General features: G+C 35.2%; 1 protein-coding gene across 1 annotated transcript; it reads left to right on the forward strand.

The window, feature by feature from the left end:
* The first annotated feature begins 7,174 nt into the window (after window positions 1–7,174).
* On the forward strand, window positions 7,175–13,848 carry LOC123868019 (lipase member H-A-like). The gene is made up of 3 exons (XM_045910349.1): window positions 7,175–7,364; window positions 11,189–11,480; window positions 12,222–13,848. The coding sequence occupies exons 1-3, from the start codon at window positions 7,262–7,264 to the stop codon at window positions 12,898–12,900; spliced, it is 1,074 nt and encodes a 357-aa protein (XP_045766305.1). The 5' UTR covers window positions 7,175–7,261; the 3' UTR covers window positions 12,901–13,848.
* The last annotated feature ends 339 nt before the right edge of the window (window positions 13,849–14,187 follow it).

The following is a 14,187-nucleotide window of genomic DNA, read 5'->3' on the forward strand; positions in this document are numbered from 1 at the left end:
GATGTAATAATAGTCTAGACAAAAAAATAAGGTCATCCAAAGAATGACTTGATAAAATTACAAATGATGACAAAATAATTCACTAAGTATAGTTTTTAAAGTTACCAAAATAGTTAATAAGTTAAAGTTATTAGGTAATAGTAATAATATTTTCCTTATTAGAATGATTGAGCCAGTGCACTGCCTTTCTCAAAGGAGATGGAGATTAAATGGTAAGCAATGCGTTTACGTCTCTATGACCTGCACGCCACTGGCTGTGCTATGGCGTGGTAATTTTTACAATAGCAAAATTCCTTGCTCTACAAAAGTAGAAACGCCTCAACATTGCTTGCCTGTCAGGAAAAAACGAGAAATTCTCCAAAAAATATTATTTGCTATCATAACTATTACAGGGGTTACTTTAGGCACCATCACCACGGAAGAGACAAGTGTAAATTAAAAATTTATAACACCCCCGACAAGTGAAGGTTACAGTAACTAGAAAAGAGCTGATACCTTTCAAACGGCTGAACCAATTTTCTTGGATTATAGCTAAGAACATTCTCGATCAAGCCGCCTTTCAAACAAAAAAAACTAAATTAAAATCGGTTCATTAGTTTAGGAGCTACGATGCCACAGACAGATACGTACAGACAGGTAGGCTGTTGATTACGAATAAACAAATATACCTAATAAAAAACATATGCATACAGTGTGCACACACCCTAAGTGACCGTGACTTACTAAAAGGTTGATATGCAAATAATCCGATTATATTTAGGAACTACCATCCATATTAGGTAGGTAATATTATAAATGCGAAAGTGTGTCTGTCTGTCTGTTACCTTTTAAAGGCCCATCAGCTGCTGTACCTATAACCAATTTCGACGTTTGGTACACAGATAGCAATGGCTATATCTACTTACTTTTTCTCCTGAAAAATTCAGAGTTCCCACGGAATTTCAAAGCTAAGTCTACGAAAATGAAGTCGCGAGTTTCGTCTAATCATTTTATAATACAATGTTAATGCAATTAAAAAAAATGAGAAGGAAAACACAAACTTTTTATATCTTTTGCCATTGTCACGTAGGACTTTTTTATAAGTAACAATAAATCATAAGTACATAAACTATCCTTGGTACACGATAAAAATATAATTAAGTACCTTTACGCTGTATCTACGTGCCTAGTTTGTGACATATATCAATTTACCTCGAAATCACAAAAAGGATACTAAGATATCTTATTCAAAACCTGTATTCAAAACCTCCAAATTAACAAGATGACGTAATTACCTAATTCTATTCGTGAACAAGTTTATAACATTTTTTTTTTTTCGTTTATAAATTTTTCCTTCCTTGGAGCATCCCAAATACCAGTTCTAGATGCAAACCTGTGGTATAAACCATTTTAGATTTACTTCGTGGTTTTTGCGATATACTATTTCAAGGTAGGTATCATAATTTACGTTTGTGATCACGATTCTGTATTTTTCTTAATTTTCTGACGTTCAAAAGAAACTTGTAGATCTGTTAAACCGTGGGTTACTAAGATCTAACTTTTTATAAACTTACCAATAGAACAGATTATATAGTATATAGGTAGGTAGGTATATAGGTACCTACTATGATAGAGTTCTGCGTCCGAACAAATATTCAAAAAAACTACAGTTAATTAGTATATCTTTTTTTATTTAGTGTCAATGAGCTAGTAACACTCCCCAATAATATCTATATCGCAGGTAAAATAGTCGAAATGATTTCAAAGTCAGATATCTAGTACATGGGTAAATGAACAATGGGATTCAGATTCTGAAATAAAAACCCGGATTAAAATTGCCCGTTAATCATTCATTCATCCTCCCTTTCTCATCCATCCACTTCCCATTAACTTCTTTAGGTCGTCTGTCCAGCGGGTCGGAGGTCGTCCCACACTGCGTTTGCTGATACGCGGTCTCCACTCCAGAATACGTCTACCCCAGCGGCCATCGGTTCTGCGACAGACATGACCTGCCCACTGCCACTACAGCTGGCTAATTCGTTGGGCTATGTCGATTACTTTGGTTCTCCTATTTCCTCGTTACGTATGTATTTTGTCCTTCAAACAGACTCCAAACATAGCCCGCTCTAATGCACGCTGAGCGTCTTTGAACTTGTGGACAAGGCCAACAGTCAGTGAAGAAGAAGAAAGCTTATTTAAATATATTGTCTACTAGCGACCCGCCCCGGCTTCGCACGGGTGGACACTACCACGAAAAATCCTATCTATTTTCCGGGATAAAATATAGCCTATATGGATTCGGAAGAATCCCTCTAAGTAATGGTAAAATAAATTTTGAAATCGGTCCAGTAGTTTTTGAGCCTATTCAATACAAACATACAAAAATACAAAGGAAGAAGAGGAAACTCTTTATAATATTAGTATAGACAAGCGGTGATGGCTCGTAGGATGGTGGTAGTGGATCTTTAAAATCCAGAAATAAATTTTCAGAATATGGATTACGAATGATTTTAACATAATTTTTAGGTGAAGTAACGATAAGCCGACCATAACTTCCAATCTATGATTATTTGATAACCATCATCAAAACCACATCTCAATCAATTGTGCCACATTATTCCACAAGCGATAATAACTGTTATTGTTGACGAATAAAGGCTATATTGCTTTGAACTTTTTACCTCTTCAGCATTATATTAGATAGGTACATATTGCGAATGCTGCAACGGAAACTCTTCACAAGATAAATACATGCATACATCTTAATTAATTGGTAATTAGTTGATTAGTTCTAGAGTACACCTAATGAAAATTGATGGTGAGAAATGGCAGCAAATTTAATAACCGGACAAGTGCGAGTCAGACTGGCACACGGAGGGTTCCGTACCTTCGTGCAGAGATATAAGTTTATCACTTTTATGTAGAACTCTGCAAGTTAATGATGGACTACGCCATCTATACCTATCTACCTATCACTAAGCCTTTAACATATTTAAATATGAACTAAGAACCAGAGCGTACGAAACCTTCATTATTTTATAAAAGCTGAAAGTTTCTCTGCTTATTCTCCCCAACACAGGGGGGACGATCACGTATGAAGTTTGGATCGTGGTGGCTTTGGGAGATAACAAGTAATAAAGGTGTAATAAATCTTACTTCAAAGTATAAAGTGTAATTTTTTAATATTTTCTTACGAATATTATTTGAAATCACGTCATGTATTGCCAGATACGGCAACCCCCTGCCAGACAACATTAAACTTTTTTTAAGGGCGTCTGGCAGAGGCTTGCCACGACCGACACTAAGTACCGTGGCAATGCATGACGCGATTTCTAATACTGGTCAGAAGAAAATATTTAAAAAAAAAATACTTTATACTTTGACGTTAGATTTTTGCACGTTAATATATAAAATAAAAATTATAAAATTACGAAGGTCGCTTACGCGCTGGCTCTCTCTCTCTATTCTGTCCAGTAGTCTAACGGTTGAATTGACGACTACGACGATATATCTCTTTTTTTCCAAGCCAAGTAAATTGTCAGTGATTTCAGTAAACTTATTATTAACTAATAAATAATAATTATAGAAACAAAAAAAATATAGACATTTAATAAAATAACATAAAGTAAAAAATTAAATAAAAAAATGAGTTTTTACCATAAACTTTATAAGTTTTGTTTTATTTTGTAATATAAAAAAATCTCGAACAAAAGGACTTTGATGTGATAAATAACAGAATTAGTTAATAGTTGTGGTTAAACCAGTTTAGATAACTTGTTATTTATTATTATTACCAACGTTAACACTTCGAATTTTTTATTAACGATTTTTTACTCTCGGAAAAAAAATTTCCTTATGAGCCTATACACATTGACCAAACACACTCGGCCAATTGATTCGGCGAATATGTATTTGCAACAGTGGCGTGTGTCCCATAAAGGCACTGAATACCTTAAAAAAATTGTTACCCTTATTGAAGAACTAGCTGATGCCCGTGACTTCGTCCGCGTGCATTTAGGTTTTCAAAATCCCATGGAAACTCTTTGATTTTCCGGGATAAAAGTAGCCTATGTGTTAATCCAGGGTATAATCTACCTCCATTTCAAATCTCATCCAAAGCCGTTCAGCCGTTTTTGCGTAACAAAAATCCATACATCCACTTTCATAACTATAATAGGTATTAGTCGGATGACTAGAAGAAGAAGGAAGGAGGCACAAGACCTAATGAACAAAATAGGAAAGTTAGTACATAATGCCTGGCTCAGAATACGTAATAATTACCCTGGTCAAAATCCCAGTGCATACCACCACCACCCTTTGGCGAACATTTGTCGCATGTGACCAGCGCCGATTTTGCGGCTTTTCATAAAAATACGCACCGAATAGCGGACCTCCTCCTTTAGTACGTAGTACGTACGTAAAAATTGAAAAGGATTTTGGCGTAAATCACAAATAGTTTTTACAAATTGATCTAATATTAGGTTATACATTTTTCAAAAGTTGGTAGTAAATATAAAAAGCAAAACAATGGTGATAATTTATATTTTAACTTAAAGCTACAAGAGTTTCAAAGTCCAAACGCGTCCTAGTTTAAACAGAAGCCGGCAAAAATTGACCGACTCCTGCCAAACCTATTGAGCTAATGTGCAATGGGGCCTTTTTGTAAGCTATCAATATTAACGCGATACGCGTTTTTCAATGTATCTAAGCATAAACAGGCGAATAATTTGAAAAATAATTATAAGATTTTTATGATTTGACGTGTTTTTTGTTGTGCATAATCGAGAACACAGGTCTCCCGGAAATCGTTTTCAAACGGTTGTTTTGATGATACTGAGGGTTTTTTTGTTTAGAGGCTACCAAAAAACTAGCTGATATGTCCTTTTTGAGAACTCCGGTTCGAGGAGTCCTATCGATGAAAAATCTAATAAAAATTAGACACAAGGTTTGTGTGAGGCACCGAATGATGATTTAAGAGGGTCTCTCCGTCACTCGCTTCATACAAACGTAGTTTCAATTTCATTTGAATATTAAACAACCAAAGTCCATGAAATTTTGCAGACATGTTCTAGAAACTAATATCTACGTTTATGGTTTTCCAGATTTCTGTTAAAATATTCAATTTCAAAGTTACGCGGTCCTAAAAATTTACATACAAATCTTTGAGCCCCTGTAATTTTAAATCTACATATTTTTAGAAAAATCTAAAACACCACAGACACAGATATTAGTTTCTAGAATATGTCTGCAAAATTTCATGGACTTTGGTTGCTTAATATTCAAATGAAATTGGAACTACGATTGTATGAAGCGAGTGACGGAGAGAGCCCTGTTAAAAGCACTAAGTCCAAAGTCAAAAAAAGAGTGAATAGACAGATTGGCAGGCAGGTAGGCGCTCTCCATCTTAGGCTTCACCATCACTTCTACTACTGTTTGGTGTTATTGCAGTCAAACGCAAACCTATATATAGCCGAGTTTCTTGCTGGTTCTTCTCGGTAGGAACGGCATTCCGAACCATTGGTAAATTATTATGACGATTCGAAAGCACTTGTGAAAGTCTACTTGAATAAAAATCTATTCTGTTCTATGGTTAAAAAATATTTTATATGTAACTACTAGATCATGTCCGCTTCATCTGCGTGGATTTAAGTTTTTGAAAATCCCATGGGAACTCTGATTTTCCGTGAGAAAATTGTAGCCTAGATTAGTCAGTCTTCCGGATAAGAGCTGTCTGTGTCAAAATCCTTAGCAAAGGTATGATTAGCCGTTGTGACCAAAATTCGGTTGGAAGGACATTGTTATTACGCTGATACCTACTAGTTTCGACTATAACGTACAAAAAAAATTTAGTTCACAGTCTTCACAGTATTAAAATTATAATCAAGGTTGGCTTATTCAAGTTCAAATTATATAATAACATGCTGTTTGCTATTGAACCTTCATACATGGCTAAATAATTAGTTGTGAGTGAATATATACAGTATAAGATAAACCGACAAATTATTTACATAAAAATATGTAACTAATTGCGATTTGAATGCTATACATTTGCACCCTGGCTTTTGTTTCGGCACCGAGAGTCTGTTTCCATTGCTATGTTTGTTTCGAATCATTAGAAGTGCGCCCGGTTATTTTATTAGTACTGGTTCTCTTAGCCTTATACTTTCTTTGTAATATAGAGATCCTGGAACCTAACAATGTAGAATATGTTTAGATGGCTACCAACAGGTTTTAGGGGATAAGCCATTTGGAACAAATGATTTCTTTAGAATGTGGCTAGTTTTGAATTTTGACAGTAATCATCCGAATTCCGATGCGATGACTGATGTTTGAATGATAAATATCTATATTTTTCTGCTGCATCAATCATTCATCAGTTCATCTCTCGGCCGCTGTACCCATTCATCATTTTGTTTAGAAAAAAACATTAAAATCAATCTGCCTATTACAAAAAGACAGAATGAATTAATTCTTCTAATAATTAATTAACTCATCCAGCTATTTCCTGTCATTTTCTTCATATTATGGGTGACGTGCTGGAAGGCATTGCGCTTACTTACACGCGGTCTTTACTCTAGAATTTTTCAGCTTCTACAGCCATCATGTCTTGTCCATTAGCATTTGCTAGAAATAATTGGATTGTTTCAGTGCCTTTTGTTCCTCTGCCGATATTTAAATTTATTACGTCTTTATCTTCAGGTACCATTAAAACGGGGGATGAGTTTTCCTAACACAGCATAGCGGTTGCTCCGTGAGCGGCTTTAAATTTTTGGGATCAAGTCACTTGACAGTGCTCACTTTCCAGCATCATTATCATCATCATCATCGTCATCGTCAACCGATTAACGTCCACTGCTGGACATAGGTTTCTTATGAATCCGCACCTTCCTGCGACTAGTTAGTAACAGTTACTATCCGCCCACCTAATACCCCGGCTTCCAACGCTGCGTTTTTACGCTTTTTATAACCCATTGAGATATGTCGGTTATGGTTACTCTAGCTCTCTTACGGATCGCTACATTTCTGATTTGATCACATAGAGAATAGAGACACTCCATGTAGAGAAACTCAGCGTCGTACTTGAGAAGACGTTGTATACTCATTACTAATTAATAACGTGTGATAATGAAAACGTGCTAAAACAGCATGAGCCTAGGTCGCATGAAAACAGCAAATCACATTGGGACATTGACATTGTCCGAGTTTGGACGTACCCACGTGCTTAAGTACGACAAAGAGGACGTGGAGTTTTAGGAGTTTTAGTGTATCTGTATTAGTGATAATGTTTATGTATAGTTTTTGTTTGTTACTATTGACGGGGAGGGGGCTTGCGACGTTCAGCACTAGAGAAATGGAAGGATATCCTAAGGGTTACTTGTCTGATTGTAAGTTGACTATTTTCCCCCCATTGATTTATTTTATGGAAACAAACAGTACAATACTTAAATGTCAGGGAATTAATTTTTTAATTACGTAGCTACAATTTTTATTTGGTCATTGGTGGTGGTGTTTAAAAAAATCTGATAGACATGTCGCTTAAATGAATGTTGCGAACAATTTACCTACTCCAATTTAAAAAAAAACTAGCCAAGTGCGAGTCAGTCTCGCGCACCCAGGGTTCCGTACTCGGATATTTCTTCCGACATTTCGCTCGATAAATCAAAACCTTATTATACATAAAAATAAATAAAAATCTGTTTTAGAATGAACAGATAAAGCCCTTTCATATGATACCCCTCTTGGTATAGTTATCTTACTTTGAAAATTGAAACATATTTTAATTTTTTTTTAAATGATGTGACCACAAATTCGCGGTTTTCAGATTTATTCCTGTACTTGTGCTATAACCTACCTGTCAAATTTCATGAATCTAGGTCAACGGGAAGTACCCTATAGGTTTTCTTGACAGACACGACGGACGGACGGCCGGACGGACGGACAGACATGCAGACAGACAACAAAGTGATCCTCTAAGGGCTCCGTTTTTCCTTTTGCGGTACGGAACCCTAAAAATGAGCATTACTTATTATAAAGTAGAAATACATTTTTTCTTTATTCAAATAAATTTTTAGAAGTGATTTTGAGTCGTCAATGTAATCTACTGTTACGAATGAATTTTTATGATCGTTCCGTTATGACTGTCTATCTTTACATGCCATGTACAAGTTACATAATTTAAAAAAATAAGTTTTGGCGGTTCAAACCCCACCCGTTGCATCTATTGTCGTACCCGCTCTTGGCACAAGCTTTACGCTTAATTGTGGCGCGCGTGTTGTGTGGAGTGTTTTTTTTGTTAAAACTGACTGGAAAGCGCTCTAAGGGGGTGCCGTGCGTATGTCGGCGAGCGCTGGCACAGACGGGGTCCATACTTGTATAGTTTAGCTAACTTGTTACAAATAACTACAAACTTGACATTGGCTAATCATTGTAAAAGCCAGACGAGAGAAAAAAAAATGGCTAATATTCTTTAAAAAATAAAGATAAACGCGACATGAAAAAAGTGGGGGTCTCCAAAAATTTTTTTTGCTATTGTATCGAGTGGGGTGTTGTACCTATCGGTACAACATTAAAATATACCAAGTGACAGAAAAACAATTTTACTATAATATTTCAGCGTTTATCAAGACGATCGCAGTCGGGTTTTATTTTCAACTTTATCTTGTATTTCAAACATTTTATTCAAAGGAGCTTCCAAAATCGATGGATGATTCAAATAATGTTTAAGTATCAAGGACAAATTGAATATAAACCTAGATATCAGTGATAATAAAACACCGATAATAATTACTTAGAACAAATAAAATCTAATAATAACCTAGAAACGTCAGTACGCCTACTTAGATTTTTGAAAATTATTACACCTATTAAATATTAGATTATAAACACGAAAAACTGACTGGAAATTTATTCGTAATTAAACTGCTTGTTTTTATTATTATAAATTTTAGATACTAACAACAACAAAAAACTGGTAGGCGAGTCGAGCCTCGTTCTTTTTGGGTTCCGTATATATAATTATGAACATGATCTTTTGGGTGTATGAAATATTTCTTTTCCAAGTTAGATAAACCGTGAAAGAAAACCCCAAAAAATATTCGTTTGTTTTGGACACAGCTTACTTTATTAACCCCCGACCCAAAAAGAGGGGTGTTATAAGTTTGACGTGTGTATCTGTGTATCTGTCTGTGGCATCGTAGCTCCTAAACGAATGAACCGATTTTAATTCAGTTTTTTTTTGTTTGAAAGGTAGCTTGATTGAGAGTGTTCTTAGCTATAATCGAAGAAAATCGGTTCAGCCGTTTGAAAGTTATCAGTTCTTTTCTAGTTTTCTTATAGAGGTTTTTGTGTCGGAGGTTTTTTAAATTTTAAGTTACTTATATAAGTTTAGAGTACTTGTTGTTTAATACAGTGTGTATATAATATACCGAAATTTCATATTCCTAACTAGTTTAGTTTTTGAGATAAGCCAGACTAACCCGCGCTAACCGTCTGCGGGTGAGCGCGGGTGAGGTGCGCGTGTGCGGGGCATCCCCCCCCCCCCCATACCCCGATTGCCATCTCAACCTGTCGCGTGCTGTAATATATTATCTACTTCCTGTAATTAGGTGCAAGTTTTCCTTATAGGTATTTCTTGAATATTTTCCCACGTAGTAATAAATTAATGGTATATTATAGGTATATTTTGTAAGTTTAAAAATACATTGAAAACCAATCCAAGAATATTTACTGAGATGTCGGAGGAAGTTCGTGTCCACAGACGAGTTAAACTATTTACTTTACGATAGCAAAACTGTTTCAAGGGTGCAACGGAGATTCTTGGATATTGGTATTGATTCTGAGAGCAACTAAATTTTAGAGTACCTATTCGCATCTTTTTCTTACCAATGTCATAAGAAAAGGACAGACAAACTTAATTTTTTTAGAACTGTCAAACCTCGTGACTTTAGATGCCAGTCGTGAGTTTTTTTTTTAATCTATACCAAGTGGGGTATCATATGAAAGGTCTTTACTTGTACATTCTAATTTTTATTTATTTTCAAGGATAATAGTTTTTGATTTCTCGTGCAAAATGTCCGAAAAATACCTGAGTACGGAACCCTCGGTGCGCGAGTCTGACTCGCACTTGGCCGGTTTTTAGTAGATTATACATATTATAGGAAGGGTGCAAGAAAGTCGTAATGTCTACGCGATAAACTACTTTTAACTGCGGGTACAGGGCATCTTATCTTACCTAATATAATAATAATAATAATAAAAGCTTTATTTATATTCCTTACAATTTCTTCTTAACTCTAAAGTTCTATTATTATTAGTTATCTAGTTATTCTTCTAATATCACTTTGTTAAAAAAAAAAAAAAAATTTTATCTTACCTAATACTTATTTAAAACTTTAAAGTTGTTCTGGTGATTCTTCCGCATCATCTCAGTACTTAATAGTAAGTAAGCATGACAAACCAGATCTAGCAAATACCAGCTGATCAAAACGGAAATATTTTTTCCGGTACGATAACCGGTATTTTGATCAAGTGATTTTAGATTTCCGTCATTTACCGGTATCGAGACGTTTTTATTAAAAAAAATATTATGAAAATAAATCCGCACTATCGTATAATTCAGCCTTGATGAAATCTACTTTAAAATGTTAAGATACTAAAAAATTCCATAGTAGATATTATTGTTATTTTAGCATACCTACCTAGTAACTATGCTTTAACCTATAGAATAGTTTTGTAAGTAAAGAATCGCGAAACATCAAAAAACCGGCCAAGTGCGAGTCAGACTCGCGCACCGAGGGTTTCGTACTCGGGTATTTTTTCAACATTTTGCACGATGAATCAAAAACTATTATGCATAAAAATAAATAAAAATCTGTTTTAGAATGTAGGTTCAGGTAAAGCCCTTTCATATGATACCCCACTTGGTATAGTTACCTTACTTTGAAAATTTAAACATATTTTAAGTTTTTATGACGTATTAAAAAAAAAGAAGCCCTAATAATGTCACTGTCCGCTTGTCTGTCTGTCACGATAAAAACTTTCTGCTAATTACCTAATACGATGCCATAACAGGCCAAAGACAATTTATAGAAATTATAAGTAAATTACTCCTGTCAGGAATCGAACTCACCACTCAGTAAGGAGGTCGTCAAAAGCTAATGCACCAAATAAACAAAGAAAAAAAATTAACATCCGTATTTTTCCATTCCAGGTCCAGGCTCAGAAAAGCAAGCATACATAACTCGTAAAAGCCTAAGACACCTGTCCCTATACGTCCCAGATTCCACGGGTGCTTTGAGAAGAAAGTACAACTACTACCAAATGGCACAGCTGGCCAACGATCCAGACTTGGACTTTAATAAGAAGACCTTGTTGTATGTGGGAGGATTTCTGGATAGCCCAAGCTTTATATTTGCCACGCTTACAGCGAAGACGTATAAGAGCTTGGGCTACAATGTTCTACTGTTGGATACGAATTGGTTCACCACTATGGAGTATCCACGGTGAGAAATTTTTACCCGACTACGGCAAAACCAAAAAGAGGGGTTATAATTTTTGCAGTCTATGTATGTACATTTGTATTTATGTGTGTTCCATCGTTGCGCCTAAACTACTGAGCCGATTTTGATGATTGAAGAGTCAATCGATTCGTTATTAATGGTCAGGGTGACATAGGCTACATTTTATACGAAAAAATCGACCTAGTGGATGTTACTTCCAAAAAAATGGGGGTCTTTTAGTATCGAGTGGGATATCAAATAAAAGAGGAAAAAATTCTAAGTTCAAATATAAAGTAAAATATTAAATAAAATACACCTAGCGACACAAAAACAATCTATCGCTATCTATCGGCTGTTCGCGGGTAATAGTCGGGTTTTAGTGCTGTTTAATTTTATGATTTTTCTTGTCAAATCATCGTCAACAACCAATAAAATCTTTTGTTAATATAGGCCTCTTTTCTGTTGCGCCAACGTTGCCTTCATCCAGTTCTCAACTTGATTTAACTGTAGATCCTTCCTCATGAAAATCTACCTTGACTAGGTACCTATTTCTAAATGTATATCTGTCAACAGAGCTTTCCTTGGCACCCGTTTGGTCCCAATCGAGAGTTTATACTTGGTTAAAATGAGGTATTTTATTTCAATTTACGCCCAATGGCTGTGTGTTACATCGTTCATAACATCTTACTGATGTACTAGTAGGTACATTAAAAAAAATAGATAATAAAGTTGCAAACTTTTCAGGGCCGCCCGTTTTATGCGTCCAGTTGGAAAACACACCGCTACAATGTTAATACAGCTCACAAATAGTGGTTTGGACCCGAAGAAACTCGAAATCATTGGTTTAAGCCTCGGAGGTCAAACAATTAGTTTCATTGCAAAGAACTATAGAGATCTAACTAACACGACTGTGGCAAGGATAACTGGGTTAGATCCATCGGGGCCTTGCTTTAGGCACCTGGGACCTGAGCAAAGAATTGATAGAACTGATGCCGATTTTGTAGATATTGTGAGCACTAATATTGATGGTTTTGGAATGGCTGCTCCGGTAGGACATGTAAATTTTTACGTAAATGGAGGGGAATTTCAACCAGGAGACATCCTTTGGGACTTTTGCACAGTTATGTGTAGTCATATCAGAGCTTACACTATATGGATGTCGGCCTTAAGGAATCCCAGTTCTTTTATAGCCATAGAGTGTGAGTCCGTACAACAGGCAAGAGACAAGAAATGTTTCGGAAGGACACCTTTAGTAACAAATATTTTGGGTTTAAATGTTAACAAAAGTAGAGAAGGTATTTTCTATTTATCTACTAGTCGTACCTACCCGTACTATTTAGGAGAGAAAGGGATCAGAGAGGAAAACGATTTTTTCTTATCTTTCATTAAATCTTTAAATGAAAAAGATGTGATAAAAATTTAAGTTTAATTAGGTATAGGTATTGTGTTAAAGTAACTTAAGTAGAAAATTATATAGCTAAAGATGGTGGTTAAAAATTCGGTTGTAGACCAGACTCTAAACTAAACTATAGCTCTTATTAATATGTACCTACCTGAAAATATTATAGTGTTGCATTGCAATGCGATTCGCTCGTTACTCTAGATATGTTGGTAGTAAGTCAATGATGCTATGTCAAAACCTTCCCGCAAATCCCAACAACAGTTTCAGCTAGCTCAATTGGAATGAATGGTGTGTGATAACAGATAATTAAGGCAAACAATAATTTTTATTATACATATTGTATTAGAAAATTTTAAAGTAGACCCAACCCACAAAATAATATTTTGTGCGTGAATTTAGTTTACAGATTAACTACAACCGAATAAAAGCACGTCAAATGTTAATTTTATCATTTAAGTAGCGCCATCTATAACTACGCGCATGAACTACGATGTCAAACAAGTAAGCTCAACAACATGGTTTGAATCTTAGCTTATATTGCTGTTAGTAGTCTATAGACGTGTCCATAGATGGCGTTAGTTAAAATACAAGTAAGTCTAGGGTCTCATTTTTTTATTTTTTTGTAATTTTGTATTTTTACAGTAGGTATCTACAATTTTTTTTAAGTAAAGACTGGGAGTAAATAAGTTTTAACGTTTATGGTTTAAATTGACCCACCTATTTTAGTAATAAAGGTAAGGTAAGAGAATTCTTGTTTGTACTGACCATTATTTTCTAAAAATCGTCACACTTCTTCACACAATGTGCATCTTGGTTTGTACTTTGTGAGCTTGGGACTGTAAGTTTGGGTCCAAGAAATATAGCAGTAGATTCAATTTCACGTAAATTCACGCCAGAATACCTACCCCATAAAAACGAGCGAAAGTTTTTTTTCTCATGAGAGGGTTCAGTTCTGGCCCTGATAAAATCCCTCCCGAAATCAAATTCCTGGCTAAGGCCATGATATACATATCTACTTATACCTTGATACCTATTGATACCGTCAAGGCGGATGTAATTTTAAATTAACGGGCAAAAAATTTCACAAAATGAAGATCTTTTAAAAGCTGTTTCTTCAAACAATAAGTACCTAGGTACCTAATTTTAAAAAAAAACTATGTAAAACGCTGTCTCCCACAAGAAAACCCGTAAATCAAGAAGTGGCAGTTGGCAACCTTATATTCGACTGAATTTTTAAAAAATCTCAACAATTAAACATAATATCTCCCCTGAGTTATGAGCTAATAATTGTTAAGTAGTTGTTACGAA

This window comes from Maniola jurtina, chromosome 9 (assembly GCF_905333055.1).
Source record: "Maniola jurtina chromosome 9, ilManJurt1.1, whole genome shotgun sequence".
NCBI classification, from domain to species: Eukaryota; Metazoa; Arthropoda; class Insecta; order Lepidoptera; family Nymphalidae; genus Maniola; species Maniola jurtina.

Coding starts and splice junctions, on each gene's coding strand:
- LOC123868019 (XM_045910349.1), top strand. CDS start 7,262: ATGTTTATGTATAGTTTTTGTTTGTTACTATTGACGGGGAGGGGGCTT. Junction 7,365..11,188: donor TAAGGGTTACTTGTCTGATT/GTAAGTTGACTA, acceptor TTTCCATTCCAG/GTCCAGGCTCAGAAAAGCAA. Junction 11,481..12,221: donor ACCACTATGGAGTATCCACG/GTGAGAAATTTT, acceptor CAAACTTTTCAG/GGCCGCCCGTTTTATGCGTC.